This window comes from Eublepharis macularius, chromosome 11, assembly GCF_028583425.1.
Source record: "Eublepharis macularius isolate TG4126 chromosome 11, MPM_Emac_v1.0, whole genome shotgun sequence".
NCBI lineage: Eukaryota > Metazoa > Chordata > Lepidosauria > Squamata > Eublepharidae > Eublepharis > Eublepharis macularius.
The window spans coordinates 93,370,387-93,392,623 of record NC_072800.1 but is presented as its reverse complement, the minus strand read 5'-3'; the positions used below and the strand labels follow the sequence as shown (position 1 = coordinate 93,392,623).

At 45.8% G+C, this 22,237-nt stretch overlaps 1 protein-coding gene across 1 annotated transcript; it reads right to left on the bottom strand.

The window, feature by feature from the left end:
- LOC129337269 (cytochrome P450 2C19-like) lies at positions 1 to 19,703 on the bottom strand. The gene is made up of 9 exons (XM_054990839.1): positions 19,420 to 19,703; positions 16,495 to 16,657; positions 14,058 to 14,207; positions 11,025 to 11,185; positions 8,123 to 8,299; positions 5,807 to 5,948; positions 4,574 to 4,761; positions 1,627 to 1,768; positions 1 to 722 (listed from the first exon to the last, which is right to left on the bottom strand). The coding sequence occupies exons 1-9, from the start codon at positions 19,594 to 19,596 to the stop codon at positions 541 to 543; spliced, it is 1,482 nt and encodes a 493-aa protein (XP_054846814.1). The 5' UTR covers positions 19,597 to 19,703; the 3' UTR covers positions 1 to 540.
- Positions 19,704 to 22,237: the final 2,534 nt, after the last annotated feature.

The window sequence follows — 22,237 nt, the reverse complement described above, 5'->3', positions numbered from 1 at the left end:
TTGCCTGTTCCCCTTACAGAAAACGTTTGTAGGGTGATTTTTAATGTTTTCAAAACAAGCATCATTTTTTCAAGACAAGCATCATTTTTTCCCATACAAGACCTGATTTTGAAAGAGCATGAACTTCTGCATTTGCTCCTATTGCGAGTGCCGGCGGTGGGGCAGGGGTGAGAAAGTTGCTGCCAAATCATAAAAAAAATAATAAAGGCCTCAGTTTCTATACTTTCTCCTATGAGCGTCTGTCACCGCTGTAGTAAGAGACAGTTGCAGCATGAAAACCACTCCGGAAATCTAGAGTGCAGATTTCAGCAGAGAAGCCTTCACCCACACAAAACTGCAATTCCCAAGATTCCTTAGGACAAGTCATGCCAGATAAATTGATCCGTAATTAAGATAGGGTAGTATAGACATGCCTTAAAAATTAAGCGAAAATTTCTCTCCTAGCAATAGTGCGAATCAGCAAGAGAAGGCCAAGGCCCTTGTGACCCTATTAGATAAGAACATAAGAACACAGAGTGTTGGACTGGATAATGCAGCTGATCAGCGTGGAGAGAAGCAAAATGGGATCTGATGTGGAATGTTTCCTAAGCCGCTGACTTCTGGCGTTAGGTCAATTTTTGTAACTCCAGGCGGGCGCTTGAGCCAGAAGCTTTGAAGGATAGTGGTGACATATAGGAAGAGCTGCATTCGGGCCAGTCCTTCACCGAGACAGTTCCTCTTTCCTATAGCAGAGAGAAACAGAAAATTCCTTCAAGAAGCAAATCTAGTATCAAAGAAAATGTCTACAAGATGATGTATAGTTGGTATATGACTCCTGAAAAACTGGCTAGAATGTATAAGGATGCTTCAAATATATGTTGGAAATGTGCTAAACAAGAAGGGACATTTTATCATACATGGTGGACATGTAAGAAAGCAAAGAGTTTCTGGTTGCAGATACAATCATCGATTTAGAAGATTTTTAAGATTAAAATCCAGTTGAAACCAGAGACTTTTTTGTTGGGAATAACGGGCAGCCTGTTGGAAAGAAGCTTTGGAACTTTGTTTTTATATTTGATTACAGCGGCAAGAGGACTCTATGCACAAAAGTGGAAAACGCCAACATTGCCTACAGTGGAGGAATGGTGGATAAAAGTGTTGGAGCTTGCATCGACGGCAACACTTATTTCACTGATTAGGGAAAAGACATTAGTTACATTTTTGACTGAATGGAAACCGTTTATACACTTTTTATATGAAATGGATAATAAGGACTTGATGACATCTGGATTTATGGATTAAGAATCATGATGAACAATAAAAAAAGAGGGCTCTTATGTTTAACTTAGAATAAGTGAATATGATCCATATTTGTGGTGGAGAAAATCGGAACTCAATCTGTAGTTTAGATTTAGGGTTTTTCCCACCTCTTTTTTTCTTTTTTCACTTGTTTATGTATTGTTAGTGTGACTTCTTTTTAGAATGTTGTTTTTCTTATCTTCTACGTTTGTTGTCTATAGCTTTATGTTATTGTTTATAGTCTCAATGAAGAAAAATTCCATTAAAAAAAGCAACTCTTGCTACACAAAGATCGTTGCGTGCTCAGATGACTTCCGTTTCCTTTGCCAGGTGACATTTCCTCCTTACCTGCTGAAAAAGGGATGTCGGCTCCATTCTTCTTAAAGGCTCCCCTTTCATCCAGGAAGTGTTCCGGGTCAAACTGATACGGATTCTTGTATTGTTTAGGGTCATGTAACGCAGAACTCAGGATGGGGTACAGAGTGGCTCCCTGTTGCAAAATCCAAAAGACAAGAGCCATGTGATACTTAAGAAAGGAAAGAACCAGAACAACAGAAAACTGTGCAAGCTTTCAGGATCTCCAGAACTCTTCATCAGGCTGAATGTTAATAAACAAAAAGGGGGAGATGTCTTAAGGCTAGATGTCCGCAGGAAGCAGGGCCGCTGTTAAAATAAAAGCTGGCTTCAGAGAAACTGGGAACAAACGATCCAAGTGAATTTTGCATTAAGCCATTAGAAATGTTACTGTAATGCATTCAAATCTGAATCAGGGATTGGCTGAAGATTCACTTATTTAGCAAAAAATGTAAAAACATTTTGGGCAAAACTTTTTCATACCACAGAACATGGTACGGAACACGAAAATATTCAAAGTTCAACAGGTAAGGGAACTTTTCCTGGCTTATCTATAAGGACATTTCGTACCTGACATTTTTTCATACCAAATTTTTTTTGCATACCGTAATGAATGAAATGCAGTGAGGGAAATGTTTGTGGTGGAAGCGCACGGATGGAGCCACCTGCGGTGTGCTTTTGATGGCTAATCACAGTGGACTGCACTTCATGTCCATGTTATGTTCCAAAGGTCCACCTCTCCCTTGCCACTGCTGTCTCCCCCTCCCCCATTTCTGAAATGGAGTGTACAGTTTTTGAGAGCAGAGAACTCTCCATTTGTTTAGGAGACCCATTTGCTGTGATGATCCAGCGTAACCCAGAATAACATGTTAAGGACTCTAAGCCTTTCCTGGGGAACCCTGCCCTCCACATGTGGAATCCCACCCCAGATCAAAGAATCCTCCCATTAGAACAGAGTCCACGACTTATTTAGAAGTGTAATCTGGAACTAGACCGTATATATTTACGCTGCGTATATCTGTCCTTGGTTGCAAGATGAGGATGTGGTTGAGCATACCGGTAATAGTGACCACAATGGCATCAAATTTAATTTATATGTATGTGGGAAAGTGTCAGGAAACTCCAAGAGGGTCAAAAGAGGAAACATCTTTAAAATGAGGAATCTGGTAAAAAGGAAGTTGAAGAGAACAGTCAAGAGGGCAAAATCTTACGAAAAGGCTTGGGGGGTTACCCCAAATCTCAACACTAGAGGCTCAGTTAGAAGGTATACCACAGGCCAGGAAAGGTAAAGTCCAAGAGGTCACCAGCATGGCTAACCAGCAGGGTGAAGGAAGCTCCTAGACAGGAAAAGGCTTCCTTCAGAAACTGGAAGCTTTGCCCTAGAGGCAAATGAAAAGAAACACGGACTCACACAAAAGAAATGCAAGCAGACAATTCAGGATGCAAAAATGGATTTTGAAGAACATATCACTAAAACAGGGGTGGGCAATTGTTTTGGCTCGGGGGCCACTTTGTGGGAGCGGAGGTTAGCGGAGGGCCGCACCTTTTAAAATGATTGCATTCATTAGTTAACTTTGCATTTCAGAAAAGGTATAAATTGTATCATAAAAATCAATAAATATAAATTAAATAAAATAGTGGTAGTTTTATTCAATTTATTTATTGTGCTAATTTCATATCATCTATAGCTGCAAGCACATTTAATTTTAGAATCAGTTTAATCTCGGTTCAAGGCGGATTTTTCTGACTGTCTTGGCGGGCCACAAAAAACTCGGACCGCATGTGGCCTGCGGGCTGCAATTTGCCCACCCCTGTACTAAAATATAAGAGCCCCCTGGCGCAAAGTGGTAAGCTGCAGTACTGCAGCCCAAGCTCTGCTCATGACCTGAGTTCGATCCCGACAGAAGCCAGGTTCAGGTAGATGGCTCAAGGTTGACTCAGCCTTCCATCCTTCTGAGGTCAGTAAAACGAGTCCCCAGTTTCCTGGGGGGTAAAGTGGGGGTAAAGACTGGGGAAGGCAATGGCAAACCACCCCGTAAAAAGTCTGCCAAGAAAATGTCGTGATGCGACGTCCCCCCATTGGTCAGTAATGACTCGGTGCTTGCACCTTGACCTTTATCACTAAAATATAAAGAACATTAAACATAAACACTTCAGGAGCAGGTGACTGGATAGGGAAGTGGTTGGATATTGGATGTCAATAGAATTAAAGGAGCAGTAAAGGAGGATGTGGAAATTGCTGGGAAGCCAAATAAAATCTTGTCTACTGAAGATACATGGCAGGTACCTGTTCCTGAATAGATAAGTTCAGGAGGGGAGGATTTGCGGTCACCACACCTGAAAAAGGAGATTGTAGAGCTTGAAAAGGTGCAGAAAAGAGAGACCAAAATGATCAGGGGGCTAAAGCCACTACCCTAAAATGATTGGTTAAAACTCTTAGGGCTGCTCAGCGTAGAAAAACAGTGAGTAAGGGGAGGCATGATAAGAAGTCTATAAAATTATGTATGGTGTAGAGAGAGTGGACAAGGAGAAGCTCTCCTCCCTCTCATATCATACTAGAATCCAGGTCATCTACTGAAGCTGAAGGGCAGGAGATTCAGGACAGAGGAAAGGAAGCACTTCTTCACACAGCACTAAGTTAACTGGTGGAACTCACTGCTACAGGATGTGGTGATGGCCACCAACATGGAAGGCTTTAAAAGGGGAGTGGACGAACTCATGGAGTATGGAGCTACTAGCCATGATGGATATCTATTCCCTCTAATACCAGAGACAGTATGCCTCCTTATCTCTGTTGCTGGGGAGCACGGGTGGGAGGACGTGGTTGCAGTCATCCTGCTCATGGGCTTTTAGAGGCAGTTGGCCGGCCACTGTGTGAACAGAGTGCTAGACTGGATGGGGCCTTTGGTCTGACCCAGCAGGGCTCTTCTTACATTCTTACCTTGGGGATGGTAAAGCCTCGGATTTCAAAGTCCTGTTTCACCATCCGGGTGAATCCCAAGGGAATGAGATCCATGAATCTCTGGGCCTCGTGGATAGCAGCTTCCGTATAAGGCATCCCAGTCCGGTCCTTCATGGAGGGAGCTCGTTCCCGGCCTATCACTTGGTCTATCTCCTTGTGGATCTTTGCTGCGAATGGATGAGTAAATGGGACAGTTAGAAGAAAAATCTTCCTTCCTTTCTTATATTTTTATCAGGCAAACAGCTTCCGGGGAGATTTGGGTTATGCCAAAGTGGTTTTGGAAAAGCTTATATATTATGACTGACCATGTTCTGGATAAACCCAGGCGTCAAAAAGTTTCCCAGTCTGAGCCAAACTACAAGTGACGCCTTACACAGGTTGGACACTTGTCAGCTTCCCTCAAGTTTTGATGGGAAATGTAGGCGCCCTGGTTTTACAGCTTGGCTCTCCATTACAGCTGCAAGACCAGGATGCCTACATTTCCCATCAAAACTTGAGGGAAGCCGACTAGTGTCCAACCTGTGTAAGACGTCACTTGTAGTTTGGCTCTGAGTGTGCATGGACTCTATAAGAGCCAAGCTACAAGCGGCGCCTGACTCAGGTTGGACACTTGTCAGCTTCCCTCAAGTTTTGATGGGAAACGTAGGCATCCTGGTCTTGCAGCTGCAATGGAGGACCAAGCTCTAAAACCAGGACGCCTACATTTCCCATCAACACTTGAGGGAAGCTGACAAGTGTCCAACCTGTGTCAGGCGCCGCTTGTAGTTTGGCTCTAATTCATCCAAGGAGCAGGAACCTTTGCAAATCACAACTGTTTTTGCAATCAATGCCACTGGAAGGCAAAGATCCGTCATTTTGGCTTCCTGGTCCATTGGATGGCTTTGACTGCATCACTCTGAGACAGTAGAATGGAGAGAGTAGGTGCAGAAGGCCCCGTTCCCCATACAAGAGCGGTCATAAAACTCTCAGGAAAACCTCCACCTCTCTCAGTTTAGCCCATCACAGTTCTTTTCTCAGGAGGTAGGAGGCTCCTTGTGAGGGAGGAAGCAGCCACCACAAAGCTCAGCTCCAACCCTCTGCTTGTTTGGTAAGCTGCACGAATGTCTTCTGCTAGAAGTTGGCAAATGATGGGCCGGCAGCAGTGGCTAAAGCTCCCTCTTTTAAAAACAACCATCTCCTGTCTAAAGGCAACAGGTTCAGTTGTTAGCTCACCTTGCACTGCTGGGTGTTCAACCAGAATCATGAGTATGGATCTCAGGGTGGTACTGGTGGTTTCTGTCCCAGCAATGAAAATGTCGTAGCCCGTCATCATCAAGTTCTCTCGCGTAAACTCTGTCTTGGAGTTGTGCTTCTCCTGGAAATAGCAGGGAGAGTGGTGAACTGGGCTGGCCTGACACTTCAGTCGCAAGGTCTCAGAGCCGAGCTACAAGTGACGCCTGTCACAGATTGGGCACTTGTCAGCTTCCCTCAAGTTCTGATGGGAAATGTAGGCATCCTGGTCTTGCAGCTGTAATGGAGAGCCAAGCTGTAAAACCAGGACGCCTACATTTCCTACGACAAGATCTTGGTTCTGCTACAGGGATTTGGGGGGGGGGGCTGTAACTGAAGGGCAAAAGCAGAGGCAACATTTTAAGAGTGCCAGATGCGGTTTGCAGGCACTATTGATGCTCTGAAAACATGCACTCTTTTTTCTATCCTGGACAATCCGTGAAAAAAGATCAGCTCTGCAATTTTTCAGGTGAGCAAAGCTAGATTGGGAAGCCGAGTTCACATCACCAGTGAAGAATCTGTGACGGCAACTTGTTGGCGGGTAGAGATTAAAAAGATAGATAAGTAAGGTAGCAGAGTTTGATATTAGCACATTGGAAATAAGTACGACTTCTGTGGTTTTAGCTCTATAAAAATTCTTCACCACATAACAAGGGGAATAATAACAACAACAACATTCGATTTATATACAGCCCTTCAGGACAACTTCATGCCCACTCAGAGCAGTTTACAAAGTCTGTTATTATTATCCCCACAACAAAACACCCTGTGAGGTGGGATGTCCTGTGAGGTGTGGGTACGTTTGGTAAGAAAGTAAAGAATAGCTAATTAACTACATCTTGATGGCTAGACTAGGAGCTTAGAGAGAGAAACTTAGAGACTAAATATTGAACACACAAACAGAACTGAAAGTGAACAAAGAGCTAATAAAACCTTAATATATGTTGCTAGTTAATTGCCCCCCAATAAACTGGCTCATCCAATAGACAATCCTGGATGCCTTCATTAAGACCCCCCTTTTTATGGTGGGAACTTTTACTGGAGGCCTAAGTGGTCCTATGCTAACTAGCTATCTGACTAAACAAACAGAATAACAATTTAACTCTTTCATGACTGAATGTAGGACACTTGCTAAAATCCCAACACAACTGCTCAGAATGACATAACTGTCTGAAAATGTTTGGCTCTGACCCTATAGGTGCTGTGGGCATTATCCCAGGAGGAGTAAAACAGAAAAGAGTCCAGTAGCACCTTTAAGACTAACCAACTTTACTGTATCATCTGACAAAAAGAGCTGTGGTTCTCGAAAGCTTATGCCTCAATAAAGGTGGTTAGTCTTAAAGGTGCTGTTGGACTCTTTTCTATTTTGCTACTACAGACTAACACGGCTAACTCCTCTGGATCCAGAAGGAGTGACATCTCTCATCCCCTCTCACTAAGTCCCACCGATGAGGTCCAAGAAGCCATGGTAGAATCCTTTCCAAACTTGCCAAATCTATCTTAATGGGATAAAGGCATCAGAAGTGCCACTTGGGGAGGTGGGGTGAACTTTCCTCCCAAGCACACTTTTTTGCCCCCAACCTGCCGCACCAGACTCAAACAAATACCCCCCCTCCAAAAACATCTGGAGTGCAGTGGTTACAAGGAGAATTTAGCTTTCCCCTCCAGGCTATGCTGCGTGTTTTATCATGCACATGTACTAGGGTTTGCCAACACCAGGCAGAAAGATTCCTGGAGATTTGAGGGTGGAGCCTGGGAAGGGTGCGGGGAGCATAGTAGGGGTATGCAAACCAATAGAGGCAGATTTGTGTAGTGGTTAAGAGTGGCAAGACTCTAATCTGGAGAACTGGTTTGATTCCCCACTCCTCCGCTTGAAGCCAGCTGGGTGACCTTGGGTCAGTCACAGCTCTCTCAGAGCTCTCTCAGCCCCACCCACCTCACAGGGTGATTGTTGTGGGAATAATAACACACTTTGTAAACAATTCTGAGTGGACATTAAGTGGTCCTGAAGGGCGATATATAAATCAATGCTATTATTATAATTATAGGATTAGCTCTCAGGGGAATTGATCTTTGTCATTTGGGGATCAGCTGTAATCCCAGGAGGTTGGCAATGCCATCCCCTGCTCACTGAGTCTGACGGCCCGTCTGTTTTTAAGACCTGGGCCTGCTGCCAGCTTGCCACGCTGGGGCCTGGCCCACCCCCTAGTCAGGGAGGGGTCCGAGGCCTTCACTGACTGGAGCTCCTCCCTGTTTTACCTGCTCCATTTTGATGAGGAAGGAGTCTATGAAGTCCCGGGGGGCGTTGATGTCCAGGCTCTTCTCGTGCTCTTTAATCTTCTGGGAAATAAACTCTTGAATGCTTGACAGACTTTTGAAAAAGGTTTGGTGAGGGCCCGGCAAATAGTCCATGATCCTGGGGAAGAAGTTGTAGAGCTGACAGAACAGAAGAGCGTGAGAACAGCAGGAAAGCTCCGTCTAGTCCAGCACTCTCTTTCTCACTGCGGCCAACACGATACCCCAGAAGGCCCCCTGCCAAAATGCCCTCTGGCATTGCCCCCCCCCAGCAAGTGGCTCTCAGAGGTACACTAGAAGTTCCATCTACCCACCAAGGACCAGCCTAGGAATGTGTCTAATCCACTTTTTAAGCTATCCAAGGCTGTGGCCATCGCTACATCCTGTGGCAGTGAGTTCCAGAAGTTATGAATGGGTTGTGTACTCCCTTTCATCTGTCCTGAATCGACTGTCCAACAGCTGCACTGGCCACCTTCCCCTCACACACTGCCATTTCAAGTATTAGGGGAAAGGGGAAGGGCTCTTTCCCCCCACTACCTCCACATGATCTATAATCTTAGAAAACTCTGTCATGACGCCCACCTCAGTTTTTTTCCCTAAGTGCTTTCAATAGATGTGGTGATGTATTCTTCAGGACTCTGGCAAGGCACGGGCTTCAGATGGCTCCGGCCAGCTGGCACCATCCAGAATTCTATTTACTGCCCATACAGCAAATAGCCGCTCTGATCTGGATAGCCCAAGGGACTCTGGTCTCATGAGATCTCAGAAGATAAGCAGGGCTGGTCTTGGTTAGTACTTGGATAGGAGACCTCCAATGAAGACCAGGGTTGCAGAGACAGGCAATGACAAACCACCTCTGTTAGTCTCTTGCTATGAAAACCCCACCAGGGTTCGCTATATGTCAGCTATGACTTGAGGGCACTCTCCATCACCACCACAGCAAACAGCCACCTGTCACTATCCAACCATCTCTCCCAATTCATTGTTTCTCGCTCCCCTGGTCTCTCACTCACAGAAGGTGCTCTGAAGTTTTAGAAGTCAAAATTCCTTTCAATACCAAAATTACCTTTTCCCTTACCTTCAGTCTACTAATAATAACCTAACATAATAACATTCAATTTATATATTGCCCTTCAGGACAACTTAACATTCACTCAGAGTGGTTTACAAAGTATGTCATTATTATCCCCACAACAATCACCCTGTGAGGTGGGTGGGGTTGAGAGAGCTCTGAGAGAGCTGTGACTGACCCAAGGTCACCCAGCTGGCTTCAAGCGGAGGAGCGGGGAATCAAACCTGGTTCTCCAGATTAAAGTCCCATGCTCTTAACCACTACACCAAAGTGGCTCACTACTGTATTATTACTTATTATTAGTAGTATTACTCATTATTATCAGTATTAGTATTACTGAATTACTTATTACTTATTATTATTAGTATTATTACTGAATTACTTCAGTCTACTCCTGAACTACTCTCTTAGGAAAGACTGACGTTAGTCTTTTCTAAGAGATCATACCTGAACAGGTTTGGGAAAGACCAAAGCAGAGTGGGGGAAAACAAAGGAAGTACATGATTAGGGGAAGACATCTTGGGGATGCTCCAAAAAAAACCCCCGCTCCGTTTTAGAGACAAAACTGGAGCCAAACTTCCACACAGAAACAGCAAACACAGGACTGCCTGGGCCAGGGGAGAAGAATGACCAGTCTGGGCTTTCTGAACGGGTCAGTATCCTGCAGTATCCTGCAATAACACCAGTATTGCACCAGCTGCATTGGTTACCGGTGGCGTACCGAATCAGATTCAAGCTTTTGGTTTTAACCTATAAAGCCCTACGCGGACTGGGAACAGCGTTTCTGCGGGACCACCTCTCCCTATATGAGCCCCAGAGGATGCTTCGTTCCAGTGAAAAACAGCTTTTAGTCATCCCTGGTCCCAGGGAGGCCCGCCTAGTGTCGACCAGAGCCAGGGCCTTTTCAGTCCCGGCTTCAACCGGGACTGAAACACTCTGTCTGATGAGACCAGGGCCTGGCAGGACTTGCTATCCTTTCGCCGGGCCTATAAGACAGAGCTGTTCCGCCAGGCGTATGGTTGACGCTGGGCAGGGCCCCCCACTGGCTGAATAGAGGGGATCGTCCCTCCCGATCAGGAAATAGCTACCACCTGACCCTTTGTGATATTCTTTTAGGGGCGGTTGGATGATGAATTATATGAATTGTTTCTGTGTTGCTGCTTTTTGTACTGTGTATTTTAGATTTTAAATTATATATTATTGACTATTGGTTTTAAAGCTGAAATGTTAACATTTTTTTATAATGTATCTGATGTAATCCGCCCTGAGCCCGCTGATGTGGGGAGGGCGGAATATAAATCAAATATAAATAAATAGGTACAATCAGGGCTTTTTTTCTGGGAAAAGAGGTGGTGGAACGCAGTGGGTTGCCCTCGGAGAAAATGGTCACATGGCTGGTGGCCCCGCCCCCTGATCTCCAGACAGAGGGGAGTTGAGATTGCATGCGGCGCAGAGGGCAATCTCAACTCCCCTCTGTCTGGAGATCAGGGGGCGGGGCCACCAGCCATGTGACCATTTTCAAGAGGAGCCGAAACTCCATTCCACTGCATTCCCGCTGAAAAAAAGCCCTGGGTACAATATTGCCAGGCAATGAGCTGACCTGGAGAGAAAGGGCTATTTTGCATACTGGAAAGGTAAGATTGCAAGTCCTTCTCATCTGTCCGCTCCTCATCCGGAAAAGATTCTTGTGCTCAGTCTTTCTACCTTCTGCCCCCCTTTCATAACTGCGCCTTCTCCTCCATCAGCCCATCGCTGTTTTTCCTTCACTGACTTCCTGTTTTCTGAAGTTCTCACCTGCCCATTGACAGAGCTCTCAAGCCGGAAGGCCTGGATCAGGAAGCGGAGGATCTGGAGATACTTTGGATCCTGATAATCAAACCTTTCTCCAAGGAGGATGCGGCTGATCACGTTGCCGGTAGCACAGCTGAAAAGGAGGGCTGGGTTGAAGGGCTGCCCTGCCAAAGAAAGGGGACACGTGTCAAGGGGGATCACTCTCTCTCTCTCTACTGGGAGCAGATTCACACATTACAAAACACTAGAGGCCGCCGTGAGGACTTTTGGTCTGATGTGTGCTGGGTATTCCCTACTGGGAACTGAATTTCCTGCTATGTATGGATCGTATTTGGAGAAAGGAATCCACTCTTCCCCGCTCGTGTCCATGCCATTTTATATATTTCTTAACCTCATTTGTAGCCCACCTTTCTGGCTGAGACTCAAGGCCGATTACAATCATCAACGCATTCTAAGAACTCCAATGAGAAGGCAGAAGTCAAGGCGGCATAACCAAGAGAATACATACAATAAGCATTCCAGTAGATTACAATCCTTTTGCCTTATAAAAATGATCCCCTGAGCTGTTCCATTCTATTACAGTTCTGGATGGGATGGCACTCCCCTGGAAGGAACAGGCCTGTAGTGTGGGGTGCTCTTGGGCCCGGGCCTATTGCTGATAAGCAGGTGGCAGCTATGGCCAGGGGTACCTTTTAATAGCTTTGACTGTTTAGCCAGCTGCAGCCTTTCCTGGGCAGAAAACATTACGCTACCGCATTGTTGTGCATGCCCTGATTACAGCCATTTCCATACGTCTTACCTGCCTGTGGAACATCGCGCAAAAGACCCGGAAGACACTGTCTTCTCGCACGAAATTGCACCAGGAAGACGCTGTTATCTGGGAGTTTTGCACGATTTTGCCGTAATATAGATTAGTTCACTGCAGTGCACTCTGCTCTTGAAAAGTGTTTGGAAACTTAAACTGGTGCAGAATGTTGTGGCCAGGATGTTGACTGGTGTAGGTCATAGAAACCATATCACTCCAGGTTTGGACCACCTACATTAGTTCCTAATCTGTTTCCTGTTGGGCTGTCAAGCCTCCACAAAGGGGGTAGGAATCCCTGGCACAGCTCTTGTTTCCCACTGCTGTTATTGCAGTTGGCAAGAGAAAAATAATCTTTCAAAATTGCTATTGGCCACTTATAGAAAAACCCGTAAGTGATCAGTCCTCTCTAGGAATCAGTGGAAAGTCTATAGTTTTACCATAGCATTCCTAGTGATTTCTAGAAAAGCATGGTACCATTTCTGGGTTTCTGGAAGTGGTGTCACACTGTCGCTGATGGCTATCAATGTTGCCCATTTGCCGGGTGGCACATTTAACAGACTTTGTTCAATTGAGCAAAGCTTGTTGTGGCAGTAAATACAACAGTGCCGCAGGTATGAGGGGCCAAGTCCACAACGAGAGATAACTGTAATCTTGAATGGAAGCTAGGAATTGATCAGTAGCTAATGGAGAGACTGCAGGAGAGGCGTATCATGCAAACTGTTAGAAGAGGAGGATTGTTATGCTGTCCCTTTCTAAGGTTTCAGAAGGTGACGATCAAAGAGTCCGAGAAATAGAGCGGTCAAAGGTCTGCCCATCCTTGCTTTCTGCTGTCCTGAGACAATGGCCGTTTCCACATGGATCCCTGCTGCTCGTAACAACCCAGAAGACTGCGCAAAAAATGCAGAAGATCGCGTTTTCTCTCATGAGATTTGCGCGACGTCACGACGTTGCGCAAATCTCGCGTGAGAAAACGCTATCTTCTGCGTTTTTTGTGCGATCTTCCGGGTTGTTACGAGCAGCGGGGAGCCGTGTGGAAACGGCCAATCTTTGAGACTTTTGAAATGCAGATGATATTCGCAGGGATTTCCTCCTTATTGTAACACATCTTCCTCTCTTTGTCCTTCTTCTCCATTTTGCTCCCGTGGGTGTAGGGCATGCCATCTTGCATCTACCAGCATCTTAGACTAGATAGCTAGAAAAGATCCTCTCTCTATCATAGCCAAAATGGAGTTCCAACAATAAGAGGACTCATATTTCTTTTCTAAAGCTTAAACAAGGCTCTGAGTATACATTTTTTTTCTCTCCATGCACACACTCAACAACACAGGCATACACACACACACACACACACACACACACACACACACATCCCTTCACACTATGCAACTCTACTGACACATACTCCACCTGGAACAGCCCCAATGTGTCAATATTTGCCTCACTGGGGAAACTGAATATGTACTGATAGCTATGGTGTTCTTCCAAAGACTATATGAGGTTGGGAAATGGTGAGAGAGGCTTAAAACACCCCAAATTTCATGTCCCCAATCCAAATCAGGCATACATATAGAGTTTCTCTACATGAGACATCTGACATGTGAAGAACTCGTGTCGGGAGATGCAATGGTAGCTGGGAAGGGTAGTTTAAAAAGACAGAGCCGGTGGCAGGGCAAAGGCTTTGCTATATACTGGAGCTGCGTGAAGGGGCTGTGAAATGCCAGAAGGGAAACTTCAGCCCTTTAGAACCTCTCCAGGGCTGTTTCCACACTGCTCCCCGCTGCTCGTAACAACCCGGAAGATCGCACAAAAAACGTGGAAGATCGCATTTTCTCACGTGAGATTTGCACGACGTCACACGTGACGTTGCGCAAATCTCGTGCAAGAAAATGCGATCTTCCGCGTTTTTTGCGTGATCTTCCGGGTTGTTACGAGCAGCAGGGAGCCGTGTGGAAATGGCCCTGGTCCAAGTCTGGCTCTGGAAGGCAGCTCTATTCCATTTCCATTCCTTTCTGCCCTCTGGTTGCGATCCCACACAGAGCCAGTTGGTGTACTGGTCCCTACACACGCTCAGGCATCTTGTGTAGAGATTCTAAGAATGTGAGCAGAATCGGTTCTCCTTCCAGTCAGGCACAAGGAGATGAAGAGCCCCCATGCTGGGCTCCATTCTCTGCTAATGAGATTGGCAACACTCAACAGGCACCTGTCTGCTTTCTTCAGAGTTTCTCACCAACCTTTTTTGGCCTGGAGTTCCTTCATCAGGTGCTCTGCCTCTTCTTGTATATGTTCCTCTGTGCTCTTCTTCCCCATCCCAAAGTTCCTCAAGGTTGTGATGGAGAAACGGCGTAGCTCAACCCAGCGCTTGCCATTGGACATGAGCACTCCTGGAGAAGACCAGTGGAGGAATAAGACATGGGTCATTCTCACAGGACACAAAGCCGACATAGCTGCAGAAAGCCGTACCTGTGGACTGGAATGGCTGTCAGCAAGTAGCGGGGGGAGCAACTCTGCCTCCCACTCTCGCCTTTACTCTTCAAGATATCTACTGCAGGTTTTAAGATTAACAAACAGAAGACTAAAATGTTAACAAAATTTTGGCAATCCAAGATTGGTTGAAATTGGAAAACCAAACGGGTTATAAAAATGAGGAAAAAAGTAAAGTATTTGGGTATTGTCTCAACAAATATGAACAATGAAATTAAAAGAGATTTAGCAAGATGGGAGAAAATCCAGTTGTCACTCTTGGGAAGAAAGCTACGATTAAAATGAATGTTTTACCCACAATGTTATTTTCTATTTCAGACAATTCCGGTTTTGACAACAGAGGCACTATTTAAACAATGGTAGAAAGATATATCTAGATTTATACGGCAAGGGAAAAAACTAAAGGTTAAATTTAAGATTTTGAAGGATAATAAGGAAAGAGGCGGGTTGTGCTTGCCTAACCTGAAGTCATATTTTGCTGCAAATTGTTTTGCTTGGATGAAATAATAGATTTTGTTGAAAAACAGAAGATTACCGGATTTAGAAGGGCACGACTTAAGATTTGGATGGCATGGCTATTTGTGGTATGATAAAGCCAAGGTTAATGCAGAATTCAATAACCATTATGTTAGGCGTGCTTTGTTGAGAATTTGGAACAAATATGAACCTAGGTTTTATCCAAAAATACCTATGTAACAAGGCAGTACTAGGAGAGAATCACGGAAAAAACAACCAAGCAAGAAGCTCTCAGAGCACCGTGACCAACTGACTAATATCACTGAAAAAAAGAATCAAAAAAATAAACACAGTCTTATATCTTCAATGAATACAATTCAATAACCAAATACTAGGTTAGCTGCCAACAAGCACTCCAGGGCACAAATGGTCAACAAGCAAATAAATCCTTATATCCACCATAAAGTGCACAATGCAGAAGCTAATAAATGGCAATGAATAACCGTTATACAAAAACTCTAGTAATATTTAAAGTGACCTTGCCTAGAGCAGCAAAACATGTGCAATGCTTGTTGGCAGCTAACCTAGTATGTGGTTATTGAATTGTATTCAATGAAGATATGAGACTGTGTTTATTTTTTTATTCTTTTTTTCAGTGATATTAGTTGGTCAAGGTGCTCTGAGAGCTTGTTGCTTGGTCAAAAATACCTATGTGGCAATAGCCACAAGAAGCGCATTTTAGAAGGGAGATGGTAAGCCCCTCAAATTGATTAACTTACCAAGACATGCTAATATTCTCAAAGGGTGACGTTAAAATAAAATCAAGAGAGGATCTTTTATCGAGGGAGACACTTGCTAATGGTTTAGGGCTTTTTTTCAGCTGGAATGCAGTGGAACAGAGTTCCGGCACCTCTTGAAAATGGTCACATGGTTGGTGGCCCCGCCCCCTGATCTCCAGACAGGGGGGAGTTTAGATTGCCCTCCGCGCCACTTAGCGGCATGGAGGGCAATCTGAACTCCCCTCTGTCTGGAGATCAGGGGCAGGGCCATCAGCCATGTGACCATTTTCTCCGAGGGCAACCCACTGGGTTCCACCACCACCTCTTTTCCCAGAAAAAAAACCCTGGTTTACGTTATGTAAATGGTGGAAAAGTTTAAAGCAGACAAGAAGCAATATGATTTTGATGAATTTAAGACTGAATTTGAGAACAGAATTATGTACAAATGATGAATGTGTTATCGCTAAAATGTATAAACTTGTGTTGAAACTTGAGAAAGAAGAAGAGCAAGTCAAAGAACGTATGATTAAATGGGCCAAAAACTTTGGGTGTGATATATTAATGGAACAATGGGAAAATATGTGGTTAAAACGGTTGAGATTTACATTAAGTTCCAGTCTTAAGGGGAATTTTTATAAGATGATATATTGATGGTATACGACTCCTGAGAAATTGGCTTGAATGTATACAAGCGTATCGAACATATGTTGGAAATGCGCTCAATGTGTAGGATCATTTTATCATATGTGGTGGTCTTGTAAGATAGCAATTAGGCTGGGCTTGATTTTTTTAAAAAAGGATTGCACAACCATTGATTTGGAATTTTTCTACGTATTCACGTATTCAAAGTTTAGCGGATGAGTCACAGGAGCAGCTGAGTCTCTGCTTCAGCTAATTCCACCATGGACTGGAACTGGGCAAACTGAAAATATCACACAGGCCGAGCCCATACCGAGTCCTCTGTTGGTCTTATCAGCTGACGGGACGCTGCCTCGGTAAGTGAACTCCTCGCCACGATCGACCAGAACTTCTTTCACGACATCATAGCCGTAGAGGATGACTGCTTGGTCTGAGCCGAAATACACCGTGAACACTGGCCCGTATTTTTCACTCATCTGCAGGGCATGGGCAGAATAATAATAATAATAATGAAAAGAATTGAAATGATGGCCGCTATGGGTGATTTTTCTGGTATGATAACTACCTACACAAATGCTTCCACTCTAGCCAAAATGTATTTGTTCCGATACAGCAGAAATTATTCTCTTTGGCATTGGGTTGCATCCCGCAGAATCGTTCCACTGCTGCAGGTACTTTCCATGGCACCCTACCCATTTGCAGGTTCATGGGTGGGGGCATGGCTGGGGGCATGGCTGAATCTGAGCTTCCTGTTGGATTAAATAAGTAGCAGTGATAGCCAGGGGCACCTTTCACCAGCGTCGGCTGGTGAGCCTGCTGTCGTCTTTCCGGAGGAACAGTGATCTTGCTACTGTGGTATATGCCCTGGTGACATCTAGATTGCTGAGATGTGCTATATTTAGGGTCGCCCTTGAAGAGTGTCCAGAAACTGCAACCAGTACAGACACTGCAGGGAGAAAGCCAGCTGGAGTGGGTCACAGGGACCCATGTATCACTCCAGTCTTGTTCCATCTGCACTGGCTTCAAATTCAATTCTTGGCCCAATTCAAGGTGCTGGTATTTGACCTTTAAAGAACTATACGGCTAAGAACTGGATACTAAGAACCTACCTGGACTGCTACCGTCATCTTTGGGCCCTGTTTTGTTTGAAGCTAGAAATGTGGGAACCCGGAAAAGGGTACCAAAATGTGGTACCAAAATTGTGACATTTCCTCTCCAGGGAGGTTGTCCCTCTTGTCCATTGTCTTCCACCAGTGGGTGAAGACACTTTTGTTTCATCTCGCATCCCCTTACTAAGGGCCAAGCTACAAGTGACGAATGACACTTACCTGGCAAGTGAACGGACTCAAGTGTATTCCTCCCTGTTCACTTGCCGTTCACTTGCACTCCACTTGATCAAGTGGAGAGCAAGCGGAGCGCAAGTGAACAGGGAGGAATTCACTTGAGTCCGTTCACTTGCCAGGCAAGTGTCATTCGTCACTTGTAGCTTGGCCCTAAAACTCCTTGTTTTAATTGCTGTTTTTACATCTACATACCTTATGATGATTGTCTAAGTAGGGGTCTCATGAGAACTTGCAGGAAGCATCTAATTTCCCCCTTTATCCCCTCCCCTACGATTCCTCTTCCCTGGCAGCACCTGTGGTCTTTCCCCTTTTGCTGCTTCCTTCTCTCCTTCTCACCCACCCACCAACATACTTTTTGCTGCCCCTCACCAGTCTTCAGCTTTCCCTCCTTGCCTCGCTGTGGCTGCATCTCCTAAGGGAAATCCTTGCCAAATTGCAGAAGTCATGCAGTGACACCAAGACCAACGAATCCTCTTCCATCAAGCGGAGGAGGTTTGATATCTTCTCCAGGGCTGCTTTGGCTTCCTCACATGGCATTGCTTTACAGAAACCAAGGCTTGGAGGGGGGGGGCTTGACAATGTTGTTTTGGTTGCCTAGAACTCAGCAAATGTTCTTTTCTTAAAACTACAGGTCTTGTTGCTATTATTTAATGGAGTTTTATTAATCCGTCTCTATCTCTCCCTAGCTCCATTCTGCAGATCTATTGATCCACACTCTGGGGCCCAGTTCAGAATTAGACCGATGAAGATGATGAGGCTGTTTCTATCCAAATAACACATTTTCTTTTCTTTGCTAAAAAATGTGTTTCTTACTTTCAGCTTGCATTTTTTTCCTATCTCTTGCAAGGCAAAAGCTAAGGTGTGTGTGCTAAGATAGTATTGGTGGATGGGGTAGCAGTTCTTTCACCCTCATTTATTTATTTGACTTGCGCTGTGTAATCTACTTTGAGTTTCAGTAAGAAAGGCAGACTGCAAACAAACAAACATTCATTTATTTATTCATTCATTTGTTCGTTCATAGTCTACCTTTCTCACTGAGCCTCAAGGCAGGTTACACAGCCTAAGTGAATACAATCAACAGCCAGGACTTTCAATAAACCATACAATCGGCTACAGGTTGCATAAATTTGAAAGCAAGCATAAGTTCGAATGTAGATGTGAAACACTGCTGAAACAAAACATAAATAAACAAAACATAAAGGTTTGACACAACATATTAAACGATGCGGAAATTCCCAGTAGGAGCATATCTGCACTGACAAACAGTGCCCCATATTATAGTCTACAGTCCGTATCCCTTCTCAGGGCATCTCACAGCCCTATTACCTGAGTAAAAAGCCTTCCTGAATAACTCCGTTTTGCAGTTTGTGGAAAGACAAGAGAGCGGGAACCTTGCGGACAAAATTTCTGCAAATTTTTCATCGCTAATCCTCACAACAAGGCCACCCAACTTGTTTCATAGTAGTATGAACATCGTTTGAAGGTCACTTAGATTCTAGTGTGGCCCTCTGACCATTATACTACACCTGCTCTGGTGGGCTGGCAAGGACCAGGCATAAATTGAGCTGAGAAACCCTTGTGGCATGCACTGTGCTGCAGGGGTGCACGCCACTGCTCGGACCAGCTCAAGCCTACCCGGCCACAGCAAGGACAGTTCTAGGAAGCGGCAGCAGGACAGCCCAAGCGCCTCGACACCACCACTCCTCCAGTCCAGGCCGAGCGACCCCCACAGCACTGCCAGCCAACAGCGTCCTACTCGTCTCATCTCATTCCCGGGTTGTTTTAACTTCTCAGTTCACCTTGACTCATTTGCAGAGTTCTGGGGCTAGAGCTGGCATAAATAGAGTGCCCAAGGGACCCGCAGGCTCAGGAGTGTGTGAATGGACGAGCCTTACTTTCTTCAGGGAGGCGGCAATGTTGGTGGCCTTCAGCTGAAGCAGGTTCCCAATGATCGGCAGGGGTGTCGGGCCAGGGGGAAGGTTCTTCCTCTGGGTCCCCTTCCTCCATGCCGCCAGGAGGAACAGGCAGCAGAGGCTGATCAGTAGGAAGGCCGTGGTCCCCAGGAGATCCATCCGCACGCAGGCTCCTCTCTGCTGCAAGGGAGAGTCGGGTGTTTATGCAACTTGTGAGAGCCACACCAGCGTCTGCAAGAGCGAGGGAGGGGAGCTTAGTGCCAGGTTAATGATCGTTATATAACCTTTGGAAGTTGGAAAAGAGCAGGTATTGACTAGAGCTTGCAGAATTCCTGCCTCGGTCCCTCCCACAGCTCGTCCCTCGGGATCATCTAGGGGGACAAACTATGTTCTCAACCCATGGGGTGAGGTCGTCTGATGCAAGATTTAGTTTAGTTAGATCTCTGTGGGCTGGAAAGTGTCCCAGACAAGCTCCTGTGGGCCTATGTGAGTTATTTTCTTTGGCTGGACTTCACAAGGCTTAACCCTTAAATGGCTTCCTTCTGGTTTGATACTTAGCCCAGTTTCTCCCCTCTCCAGTCCCAAGTCCCAGCATTCCACATGGATGGGACCAGTAGGCAAGATGGCCACTAGGGTTGCCAACCTCCAGGTGAGGCCTGGAGATCTCCCCGAATTCCAACCAAACTCCAGATTGCAGAGGTCAGTTATTCTGGAGAAAATGCCTGCTTTGTAGGGAGAGTGAACTCTATGGCATTACACTCCACTGAAGTCTCTCCCCTCTCCTCTGCCTCCGCCCCCAAATCCCCTGGGATTTTCCAACCTGGAGCTGGCAACCCCGGTGCCACACCGGGCGGGGGGGAGGGATGAAAAAGAGGTGGTTTTTTTCCAACACAAATGACCTTTCGATTGGTTTTCAGCAGGTTATAATACCATAGAGCCCACCGTCCTCAAAAACAGCCCTTTATTTCAGGGAAGCTGATTTTGATATAATCTGGAGACGAGTTATAATTCTGGGAGATCTCCTGGCCTGGCTGGTTGCCAAGATTCTGGGTTATGGTATCACACACAGATTTGCTCACTTGCTCAAACTCAGGTATCTTGTCTCATGTAGTTCTCCTCCGTGTCTCCAGGGAAGAAGTCTGGTTGGTGCTGGTTATAACCTTTGAAGCTCTTCATAGCCTGGGGCACACACATCTGAAGGCCCATGGGTCAGTCACCGCTCCCTCAGAGCTCTCTCAGCCCCACCCACCTCACAGGGTGATTGTCGTGAGGAGAATAATAACACACTTGTAAACCGCTCTGAGTGTGGTATTAAGTTGTCCTGAAGGGCGGTATACAAATCAAACGTTATTAATGTTATTACCATCTCCTCCCATATGTTTCAAAGCGGTGACTGTGGTTATAAGGCTGCCATCTGTGTGCTCTTCCCTAAATATTTCCAATGAGGGGGGCTCTCCTCACTTCTTCAGGGAGCCCGTTCCAGAATGAGGGAGCCGCGATGTAAAAGGCCTGGGCTTTGGGTGATACGGGGTGGGCCACCCTAAGCCCAGGCCTTTTCCATCGCGGCTCCCTCATTCTGGAACGGGCTCCCTGAAGAAGTGAGGAGAGCCCCCCTCATTGGAAATCTTTAGGAATAATAACATTAATAATAAGAAGAACAGGTCAGGCAAAAAAATGGTTAAGTGGGCAGCCTTGAAACAGCACCACTCTGCCAGGTTGAGCAAGGCTGTTCCGCTGTGCCAGAACCGATCTGAGATTAAAGAAAATTAATGTTAATACCTCTGTTCGAGAAGCCCTGTTTCCTGGAAATGGGAAAGGGGAGAAATCAGTTGTATTTCACGGTCTGAAAGTGAAAGGGCCGCTTGTGTCAGACGCTTTGAGAAAGAAGGAGACACATTCGTGCAGGATAAGTCTATGCTTGGCCTCAAGCCAAAGCAGCAAAAGCAAAGGAAATTCCCGCAGTGCCCCAAAATTCCCCATGAGATTGTCTCCTTTCACAGGGTCCTACAGCCAATAGTCAGTTTGGCTTGTATGTACCTTGCGCTGGGTACACAGAAAACGGTTGTACTGCTGGTTTACCATGTACTGAGCTTATCACCAAGTGTCCCGGCAGAGGTGGCCCAGATCTGGCGCTAAGATGCCAGAGATTTCAGCTTTTATGCTGAGGTGGTCTTATGGGGACACGGTCAGGATCTCACTGCCACCATGGAAACTGTGGGGTTAGCCCAGTTTATTATGGGACCCCCTGCATGAGATGTTTGGTACCAAGCTGGTCATTTTCTGCTCAGGGCACGGTGCGTTGGGGCTGCTCCCTCTTGCAAGGACGGGGCAATCCATTCAGAGAGTTTGCCCCCAGTGTGTTGTGGATCTGGAAAGACTCCAGAATGCCCATGTAGATTCTGAGCAGGGCAGACTGGGAAGTTACAACTGCCCAAGGAGAAGCCAAGTTCAGGAGCCACAGAGGCACTAGGAGCAGTTCCAGAAGCCACTTGGCTGTGACCTGGCCAGTGCCAATGACTGCTGCATTGCCCATCCTGGGCGGCGGCTGGCATGGCTGCTCGGTTCAGACCCAGCAAGAGGTGGTACAGGAGGAGGCAGCAGGTAAGGCAATCCCTGTTTTCATGACTGTTGGCCTGGCAACCTTCCAGGTAAGTTAAAAGGACAGTCTGAGCCAAATCCTGGTGACTGTGTTGAAGATGTGGTGGAAGTGTGACAGATGGGTTGACTGATGCTTTAGGTGGCATAGATCCCAGTTAGCATCTCCCTACTCCCTGGAAGATCCTGATCTCTTCACTGTGAG